General features: G+C 43.7%; 1 protein-coding gene across 1 annotated transcript; it reads right to left on the bottom strand.

Annotated features, from left to right (window-relative positions):
* Window positions 1-513: 513 nt before the first annotated feature.
* Window positions 514-10,122, bottom strand: WHAMM (WAS protein homolog associated with actin, golgi membranes and microtubules). The gene is made up of 9 exons (XM_008948821.1): window positions 9,952-10,122; window positions 8,444-8,594; window positions 7,748-7,917; window positions 7,269-7,434; window positions 6,143-6,330; window positions 4,603-4,689; window positions 4,423-4,518; window positions 3,585-4,047; window positions 514-800 (listed from the first exon to the last, which is right to left on the bottom strand). The coding sequence occupies exons 1-9, from the start codon at window positions 10,093-10,095 to the stop codon at window positions 514-516; spliced, it is 1,752 nt and encodes a 583-aa protein (XP_008947069.1). The 5' UTR covers window positions 10,096-10,122.
* Between the last annotated feature and the right edge of the window lie 562 nt (window positions 10,123-10,684).

Genomic DNA, 10,684 nt, shown 5'->3' with positions numbered 1-10,684 from the left:
TTGAGGGTGAGTTGTATCAGACAAGCAAAATGTTAAAGTATTTTCTGGACAATGCAGGTAGGAATGAAAGGTTACAGATCATGCTGAGTTTTCTGGTCTCCCTCTATCACCACAGATTTGGTTCTACTTTTCTTTGACAAAATAGACTTTCAGTTAGCTTTTCACTCCTTCAAGTTTGTTGTGATAGCATTGCCTACTGTGTAGTAACAACCTAAATAATGTATCTTTCAGCCCAGCCTTTTAGCTGTCTTCATACGTGGTGAAAATTCTACATGGCTGAGCCAGAAATACCTATTTATGCAAACATAATTTGGCATATGATTTCTCATGCAAAAATAAGAATCTACAACTCCTACAGAAAATTAACAGGATTCTTCGCACGACATTTTGGACTATGAGAACATACACAGTCACACTCTTCTTCCATCTTGAAAGAGACAGTCTCCTACAACACGCAGAAGGAGACACACGCTCTGTGCTCTGTCCCAGGCCCTGAGTGTCACTCTGAATCAGTCAGCTGTCCCACTCGCCATTGCTCTGATCATTGTTCTCCTCTTCTTCAGAGTCAGCAGACACCTTCTTAATTCTCTGGATGACTGCCTTAATGCTTCTCTCTAGCTCACTGGTGGAGCCTTTACCGACATCTTTCTCAGGCTCTCGACTCACTTTTCTTAGCTTGACTCCTTGCCTGATGGCAGAGAGGATGTTGTCTTTCACAGAGGCGTACGGGTTCGGCTGCTCCACTTTGCGAAGCTGAACTTCACCACGTTTTAGAGAAGCCAAAACCTCATCCATGGAACCTGCAACAGAAAAATCCACTGTTACCAGAAGAAAGAACAAGACAACCACACCTAGAGGTATGAAACCCTAGCCATGCGTTCAGGGTTCTTCCTTTCGTCTTTGCTAGAGACAGGAAAACAAATGGTCTGTTCTGGCACAGGCTCTCTCAAGTTTCTACATCATCAGGTTCTGGAACTCCTTTTAAAAAGCAGTTAAAGCTGTTATGTCTTGAATTGATAATCCAATGCCTCTTCAGCATTATGCAAGGTTGTGCTCCAAGGAAGAAATTATACACAAAGGAAGATGCTTCTTTTCCATTACAGCTTTATGGGCTTTCAAAAAAACTTCACTGAACCAAAGAATCTCTTGTATTCTCCTCCTAGCTTGCTCAGATGCCTGCTGAGACTGACAACTGCATTTTCACTCAGCCAAGGGAAAAATGAAAGGACTTGAGTAGAAGGCTTGAAACTGCACCAGTGTAGTCAGTGGGAGCCAGATCAGGCCCTAAGCAGGCAGCTTTTTTCTGTATGGATTTAAAAAATAATTCCCATTTTACAACACTATTTAAATCTCAGGTGTGTGTTTCTGAACTTCAGACCATAAAGGGCATCATACTGAGAGAGCTTCCACTCCTTCTCTTGCTACAGGCTGTAATCTGCTTTTCACTCCTCCTGTTGGATTCTTTGTTGCTATCTTCAGATTGCAGAGAGGGAGGCTGTGTCCCTGGACAGCACTCAGCTCCTGCATCCCTAGGTCCGCACCATGTGTGCCGCTCAGCTACAAGTATTTTTGCCACGTGCAGTGCACACAGGTTACGGGATTAACATCAAGCATTTCAAATGTAACCTTCTGCTAAGTCCTGTGGTACCTTCAGAGACCGAGATGCCAGGAACGGAACAATCAACGATCCTCCGAGTTGTCTTACACAGCCTTCAAGTAACAAAGTCTTAAATCTACTAATCAAATGGGCTGTCTGGTAAAAGACTAGTCAGACTAACAAATTATAAAGTAAGTTCCCCTTGCAAAGTGTGTTAACACGTTACAGACAATACTCTGAACACCAGACTATGAGCCTCTCCTGGCTTTTCACTTACAAAGACATGAGTAGTCCAGGTGCAACTAAACCAAACCTGTTTATGAAGCTGTTTCAGTAAGTTCCTGTGGCAGTATTTGATCAGTTACTATTAGATCAATTAACATGCTGTTTCACTTCATGAAATAGGTGTAAACAACTGATAGGATCTCTCCAACAAACAAAAAAGGATTTTTTGAATCCAAAAATAATGAAAGGACATCCACGTGAGGCAGTGAATAGCAGTAAATATTAGCTTCTATCAGGGCTGCTCCAGTAGCACCCAGACTACTCTGACGTACAACTCCTGTGGCTAAGCAACGCTTCTCAAGAGCGTCTGTGCCACAGCTATTCCCAGACTGAAGACCACACACTGATCCACTGGATGCACAGTAGTTTGTCATCCAAACGTGTCTCAGCCCTTCAGCTGCTTGTACTTCCCACACCCTGCAAGAACTGAAAATACTGAACTTTCCTTGGTATTTCTGCCGGTGGTTTGCCTCTTAACTGAGAGGATACAAAGGCTGCTTAGATGTATTGTGAGTAGTCTGAAAAAAAGAGTGCACCATATTTAAAGACACACTTCATTCTTAGCCTAAGCTCTACTGAAAAAAATGACACTAAGAAATTGCTGCCTTCCAACTTAGATCGATCTCCCTGACACACTCCAAATACCTGCTTGCTTTACAGACAAAAATAAGCCAGTTAGGACGATGTAACCAGTGCAGTTTTGGGAGGCTGCTGAGCCCTACTCTCGTTCAAACTACTGTTCCAATCCCTGACTTCAGCCTTCAATTACACCTGCATGATTCCGCTAACAAAGCAGAGGTGTAACAGAGCACAAGGCCAAAGCTATACATCTGCCTTCAAATACTGCTTGAATTTTGCATGAATTCTCTTAAGAAACCTTTATTCAGAAACCAGACATGTTGTAAGTGGATGCAGGCTGTGCCTGTGCTTAAAAATGCAAGCAGTCCACCTGCGAGCTCTGTAGGAGATAAATCATAAACACTAAAATGGAGCCTTACTACAACCACAACTTTACCCACAATGGTATTCTGACTGGACAGGTGATTAATCCTCAATCAAAATACCACATTAGGTTCAAAAGTTGCAAAACTGTGGCAAAAAAGAAAAATGGTAACAGAAATTGCTTCTCACCAAACAACATGAATAAACCTCCTCTCCTTTGGGGCTTGGACTAGATGATCCTTAGAGGTCCCTTCCAACCCAATATATTCTATGATTCTTTGGAATTTTTCTGACACCTTCCTCCCTATTACAGCAGTACAATTTTCAGTGTCACGAGAAATGCAGGTCCTGAACTAAGATCTCCACAGAACCAGCAGTGCTGTGACTAAGAATGGCTTAAACTAACTTGTAACATTGTACTTAATACTATGCAGGATTCCAGCAGAGATTCAAGTTCATAGGTGCCAGAAGATTAAGCTGTCCCATTTGACAGTACTTTCCCCAAGATGCTGAGTCACACACTCTGAGCACCAGGACCCTGTGAAGTGTGTCAAATGGGATATACAAATCATTGTTACTCATTTAACATCCTGAGCCGTGGGCAGTGTTACCTTATGTGGTTTTCTTAGACTAAGCTTTCCATGAGCTTTATTGTCTTGAGCAAGACTGCACACTGTTCCTGTCGAGAACCAGAGGGAGGGAGAAGAGAAAAAATACATGAAACAAAGAAAAAAACACCAGTCAATGGGAGCCTTCTTACCTATGTAATTATTTATAGGCCTCCTGGATGAGTCATCCTGTTTGTGCAGCACAGGGCTTTCTGTGGGGCTCCTGGAGCTAAGGGGAAGTGGCTTATCCTCTGCTGCTGCTGGTGGCTTTAACAGGAGAGGTAGGGGTGGAGCTGGGGGGGGAGGCGGTGGAGGAGGAGGAGGAGGAGGAGGTGGTGGTGAGGATGGAGGGACCACCAATCCCTCCCTGTGCCGTTTCTGCTCTGTGCCACCGTCAGTAACAAACACCTGGACGGGGGTGTCTGCTGGGGCATTCTGATGTGAGGCGTCTGATTCCTCGGCGTCCACCCTCAGGATGCTGTGTGGCTGCTGCGGAGCTGCCCTGGCGCTCGGCGGCGGGGCGGGGGCTGCAGCCTGCTGAGCCATGCTCCGTGGCACCCGGGCACCGAGAGCCTGGCCACGAGACGTCTTCAGGACAACGTGAGCTGGACACTTCTGAACAACAAATCGTAAGGCAGGTCACATCTCCACTGGACTGGCCAAAACATCAGCCCCAAAGAGACAAAAACCCAGAGAGTACAGACCTGCCCCATTCCCCCATTCAAGGAGGAAATTCAACCCTGAACAGACTTATATGAATCTCGAGGTATTGCTTTCAAAGCCATCTCCTCACTTTTATTCTTTGCAACAGGTTCTGCAACTGGAAACTACATCCGTAGTGGATTTAATCCTCTTGACTTATTACACACAATCCTATTTTAGGCTATCCTAATGGTTGTCTCTGATTTGGACCATGCTCACACTTGAGCTATGGCTACCTTCTGATGAGTTCTGACACCATTTAGAACTACTGTAGTTCACAGTACTTGCCTCCCTGAATGTTTTCAGCCTCTCCAGTGTTTTCTGACGTTCCTGGCTTATCCAAGCTTTTTTCTTTTTCTCCTCCTCTTTTTGCTTGTCTCTCTTCTGCATGAAAACACAAGGGAGCGAGCCTTAGTGTGTGCAAACAAGCAGCTGCCAGGTTCTGCAAGATTGCTACTCAGTACTCACTATCTGTATGCTGTGATGCTGCTGGAAGCGTTTTTTGCTCTCTTCTGCCTGCTGCAGTCTCTGCCGATGGCTGGATTCACACTGATCCTGGTAGAACAGCAACATCACACAACTGTTGGTTAGGTCATGGTTACTCTGCACCATCTGTGCCATTAATTCCTGTGCACAAGCCACCAAACAACAACCAACGCCGAGTGCTCGGCTGTGCCAAGAAGGATGGCTAAGCTCAACTAGTGGCAGATGTGAGACCCTGAAGATGAAGTCTATGGGATGACTTCATGGCTAAAGCCCATGGGATCTTTTATTTTCCTGATTAGTGGCAGGAGGAAATCTGCATGCTGCAGAGGAAATATACCCAGATCTGCACTGATCCCTGCCTTACACTTAGGTTCAAAAACAAAAGATAAGGGGAAATGAAAAAAAAAAAGCAGAAAGAAGCTCTGAAGAAATTTCACCCAAGTATCAGCTGGAGCAAAGGATGAAAAGACATGAGGAAGATGACAAGAGGCAAGCTAGCAGGACATTGCAAAAGTACAAGGCCACTTTCCCCCATCCCTTATTTGCCATACGTCCCAAGTACAAGTGCCAGGGAAGCAAAGGTATGGGAGCACGATGAATGCCTAACAGGGGACCTTCTGTTCACAGCAAAGTGCCACAGAGAAGCTGCAGGCTTCAGTGTTTTCTCTGGGAGTCGCTATTTGTCACTGTACAGAGGGGGATTACCCACAGGGCTGGGTAAGCAGCTGCAAATCATTTGGCATTTGGCTTAAGTGTTATATAACTGGTAGACAGCAATTAAGTGAGTGAAAACAGAAGCAAATGAAGTGTCTGCTGAGGAAGCAGTTGCAAGCAAGAGATAATGATGTCTCACAAAACGTTTCCAGTGTTATTCCCATTTTGTCCAGGCTAATGGAGGGTAAACAGCCAGCCAGACTAGAGCTTAAACTCTGCTCTCTGCCCCAGCAGGACTGTGCAGGTGTAAGGTAAGCTCAGGTTACTGGGAAGGTTCATGAGAGTCTCTTGTGTCTTCCTAGTGTTCTGCTCTGAATGGGAAAAAACGGAAAAAACTGCCCTTTGCACAGCACTGAGAGGCTGGAGAGAGAATTGCAGCAGTTACAGTCTCCCTTCCCTCCCATTCAAAGGTAAAATGTCACTGTGTGGCTTTTTCTGCCATTGCAGCTTCCTTCATTGCAGGCCAGGTTTCCTCCTGTACTGCAGCTGCTTTGTAAAAGCCTGCCAGGGCAAAGCTCCAGCTGGCCACAGCAGGGCTCTGGTAAGATTTAGCTGATAGGGGAACACCTCCTGGGTCACCCATGTAAGTTTGTTCTCTCTTAATAAGCTAGAAAAGCACTTGCACCACGCAGTGGAGTGTAAAGCTGGCTTAAGATCACATTGCCCCTCTTTCTGTTTGGAGGCCTCGGCAACGTGTCACGTATCATCTCGTGTGGTCCACCCAAAGCTTCCCTAGTTGCTTCCTGTCCATCCCTTGTGAGTCAAGACATCAGCTAAAGAAACTGCACATCTCCAGGACTGCATTTACTTTTTTGTTCCTGAGGTAGGCTCTCCTCGCACAGACAGTCCCACGCTTTGTCTCCAACTGCTTAGTCTTCTGCCTCAGCATCGTCATTTCTGACAAGTTAGCGTAATGTTGTCCCATGGTCTGTTCAATGACCTTGAGCTCCTCAGGACTTTCACATGTATCATAGTAAACAACTTCATCCTGTTTCTCTAAAAAGCATTTGGCATTCTTTTAAAAATCCAAAAATGGCCACAGTTAAACATTTAAAGAGCTAATGACATTTTAAAAGCCACTGAAGGCAGCGTGTTAGTGATTAGTGTACCGCTGCAGAGCCGAGCCTGGGCCTCCCAAGCCTCAGCCAGGCGGCGCCTCCTCAGGGGGTGCCCCGCAGTTATGCTGTTAGCACTTGCTGTTATTTACCTTCCTCTTGCAAGTGTTTGTCTGTGCTTTAACTCCTACCTTCACCAACTGGTTCTCCTGGAATAGTGAAGACTGTTCTGGTCAACACGGGGGGACTTAATTTACTATTTATCAGGTTTTAAAAATGCAGCAAGCAGGAGCAATGTTTACTTCACAGCACATATATTAACAGAGAATTCATAAGCACAAACAACACTAGTGCCTAATTTGGTCATAAACATGTTATGACGATACACTTAAACTGGAATATGGCAGTACTCAAGTACCACCTAGCTATAATCACCTCCTTTTGTCATTACAGGATGTATTTTGTAATTTCTTTGTGTTAGATTACAAAAGATTGGCCATGAATTTCAAGACCCATTTCAGCAGGCTGTGATACCTGCAGTTTCTATGCACAGATCCTGTAACTATGAGAGCAGTGAAGTATTTTCAATCTAAGTTATTCCATATGCTAAACCAGTTCATGCACACAAATTCTGTCAAGATGAGCTATCAGCGTGGCTTTTTGTTTCTTGAACTTGTGTTATCAAATTGGTGTCCCATTGAAAGACAAAACATCAGATTGTGCCACAGCATCAGTGTCTTCCAATGATGCTTTCTACTGTCAAGACCTGAGCAGCAATAATCATCCTGTTTTTTTTTTTTTTTTTTTTTTATAGTGACAGCAGAGCAGGCTGTATCATGCCTATGTTTTGAATATGTGCTTAAATATATTATTTCTTACCTTTAATCTGCCTCTTTAAAGTGTCCAACTGTACAATAAGCAGCATTTCTTCATGTTTCAATACTTCAAGCTGTACATTATATAATTCCAGCTGCGTCTCATAATACTGTATTTCCAGCTCCTCCACTACAGTTAAGTTCTCCTCTTGTTCACTGAGATCCTCCATCTGTATAACCCCAAATAGAAAATAAACCCCATTAGTAGTATACACACATTCCAAAGGTTACTCTCGCAGATGCTAACCTGACACCTTGGACTGTAAAAGCATGTATCTTAACCTTCGCTAAGTGTCTTCATATGTGCAGGAAGAACCTTTAAAAAATGGAGGTGTGCATTTTTCCACAACTTAAAACCATGCTGAAAACCTAAACTGTTTCATAGACAAAGACTTTGAAAGACTACTCCCATGACCACTTCGGTAGGTTTTGGTCAGCCCTTCACAAAACAGTGACAGATAAGGAGGATTTGCAAAGTCTTACGTTCTTCTGAATGACAGCTCTCTTCTGTTTCAGGCACAACTCTCTTGCCCTCAGATGTTGCAGGGTTTCTTTAGCTAACATACATTTCAGGTTTTCTAGTCGTGGCAAAGCTGATGCCCAGGTGGTTCTACCAAACCTTTCCTGATCTTGTTCCATCTGTTTGTGCATTGCTGCAGATTAAAACATTGCAATAAAATATGAGAAATGCAGCGTACTAATAGCCTTGTGTTTCTACTGTAGCTGCATATAAAAACGCTGATGCTATGTAACAATTTCTGAAGCTTCTTTAGAAATTAAAATACTACAAGGTTGAAGTTACGATTTTGTATACACAAGCAAAATACTCCATTGTATGCTGGAAACGCCTTATCAGTCACACAGCAACCCACTCTGCTGACATGCAGGCACCCTCGAGGCTCTCCCATCAAGCGTTAAGAGTGTGCATGCTTCTTGTTCAGCAGTTTGCAGCCACAGGCTTCAGCCCTTGATAATGTTGGTGTGCAAGCCAAATGCAAGCTGTAAACCAAACTGGCTAAAAGGTAAAAATCCTAAGCGAATAAAATGCTTCTTTCTTAAGCAGGAGACTCCATCCTAACCTCAGGGTCTGCAGAGAGAGACCAGCAAAGGTGATAAGAAGAGCTCTTGTCCCTCAAGTCAAGTATTTACACAATCTCTTGTGTAAATCATCCTGATTACCTGCCAGAGCCTTTACAGTTTCCTTGAAGTACTTCACAGTGATATCCTGAATGGAGCACACAGCATTCTCAGCTCGCTTAGTCCACTCTTCAGCATCTTTCTGCAAAGCTGCTACTCTTTTAGGCCCCAGATTATCATATTGCAAAGATTTCTGCAAGAAGACAAAATTCTCAGTTACCAACTGGTTAGCACAGTGGTGCAGCCCACATTATGCTATACTTAGATTTCAAGCAAGGCAGAGCATGGTGGCAAACACGACCTTCCCCTCACCTGCCAGAAAGCAAATCACTACTCATGCCTTATGTATTCTTTGTTCCTTATTCTCTAGGCTAACTCAGAACCTTCATCTTCCCAATCATGACTTCACACTTAACTTTCAATTAATTTATTTCTTAAAATATTTTTAAACTGTCACCTTAAAAATTATGTCCAACACAACCATTTTTACTTGTTACTAAAAGTAACACAAAACCACTCCTCTATGTGCAATGTTCCCTTCTATTTTTCCCCACGTGTTGACAGCACATTGCACTGTCAGGTTCTCCGGTTTGGCAGTTCTTTCACACAGGAACAGGGATATAGAAAAGAAACATAAGAGAATATTTTCAAGTCAACAAAGTGTAAATGGGTACAAGCCTAGCATTCAAAATTTTTTTCGTGTAAAGAATTAGATTTCAAATGAGCCTAAATATCCCTTAGAGTTTTGGTTTTTTGATATAGAAAACAAACCTTCTGGTTCACTTATTCCAATTTTCACTTTAATTTCCAGTACAACATAGTGGATATTTTATTTTCACAGATTTAACTAGAGTATCCAAGAAGCTTACTTGAAACTTAAAACTGTCCTGCTCTTTTTGAGAGCACAAACACTCACTTTAACACTTAAGGATAAATCAAAATAGTAGATGGCTGTCTTTTCCAGGAGCATCATAACTTTCAGTATGTTTCCAGTTTTAAGCTGCACATAAAACTAAATGAACACAGTAGCAACTGACATGTTCTAATCTGTACTTCCAGTAGGTTGTAGCAATGAGAGGAAAAGGCTTTGTGCAGCAAGGTCTCCTCTACCTTCTGTTCTGCCATCACAAGTTAACCTGGTGCATCAGCATTGCTGGGGGATGGCATTCTCAAAATCACAATCTAATCCCACTGAAGGTGGCACAACGAAGGCTGCTTGGATCTCTGTAAAATCAGCCTACGAGAAAGTAAACTCCAGAGAGGTGGAGCTTTGGGATGCTTTCCTCTGAATTCCTCAATACAGAGGGAAGTGAGACACTGACAGGAAGACAGCTGCAGTTCTATTCAAGCCAATACTATGGACTCTGAGATCCTCTAAGAGTGGTTCTGCCCTAACTGAATTTCTCAGTCATGTTTCATGGCTTGGCAGGGGGGAAAGTAGTAGGTACAGACAGAAGTAGGGAACGTTAAGTGATTTGAGTCCAAACTGCTCCAAGAGCAGCTGATGCCCTCTACATAACTCGGCCTTTCATCTGTACAGGCAGACGTACCAGGATTTCCAGCTTGTACAGCGTCGCCAGCTCTCGCATGTCTCTGAAGGGCTGCAGTAAATACTGGTAGAACTGTGTTGCCATGGTGACCAAATCCTGATAAGCTTCGTCTTCTTCTTCATAAACCTTCATCAAAGCCACCATTGTGTCAGCATTTTTATGCTGCTGCAGAACCTGGTGGGATAAAAGGTCAATCAGACTTGGCTGCTCTGCATTTGCGTGTGCCCCGGCCGTTCGTGGCTCGGCGAGAGGCGAGGCCTCCTGCTGCCCCTCCCTGCCACAGCGCCCTCAGCTCCCCGCTGGTAAAGCACTAACTGCTGCATATTGCTCTGGGAAACCAAGGAATATCATGCCTAGGGCTTCCACCACAGAAAGGCTAAGAGCTGCACACAGATGCTCGGGTTGGTGCTTTTTATAAACGCAAATGGGAAACTGGGGAGGTCTGCGTGCTGGAAGGATACATGAGGTGGTGTTAAGCTAGCTCTTGCATTGCTTCCACAATTACTAAATGGCTGCTAACATGAAATGAGTTCCTGCATCCTGAATTTCTGACTTTGGGCACAGCAAAATCAGACTGCCATTTAAAAAAAAAAAAGAAATTCAGACACAGATTTACTGATATACCTCACAGTTGAACTGCTTTAACGTTTGTCTAATAGGTTATTCTAAACTCAGTTCTAGCAATATTACACTTTGTAACTTACATGGAACAACCACTTTCTTGATACAGTAG

This window comes from Merops nubicus, unplaced genomic scaffold, assembly GCF_000691845.1.
Source record: "Merops nubicus isolate BGI_N331 unplaced genomic scaffold, ASM69184v1 Scaffold48671, whole genome shotgun sequence".
NCBI classification, from domain to species: Eukaryota; Metazoa; Chordata; class Aves; order Coraciiformes; family Meropidae; genus Merops; species Merops nubicus.
This window is presented reverse-complemented; position numbering and strand designations above follow the sequence as displayed.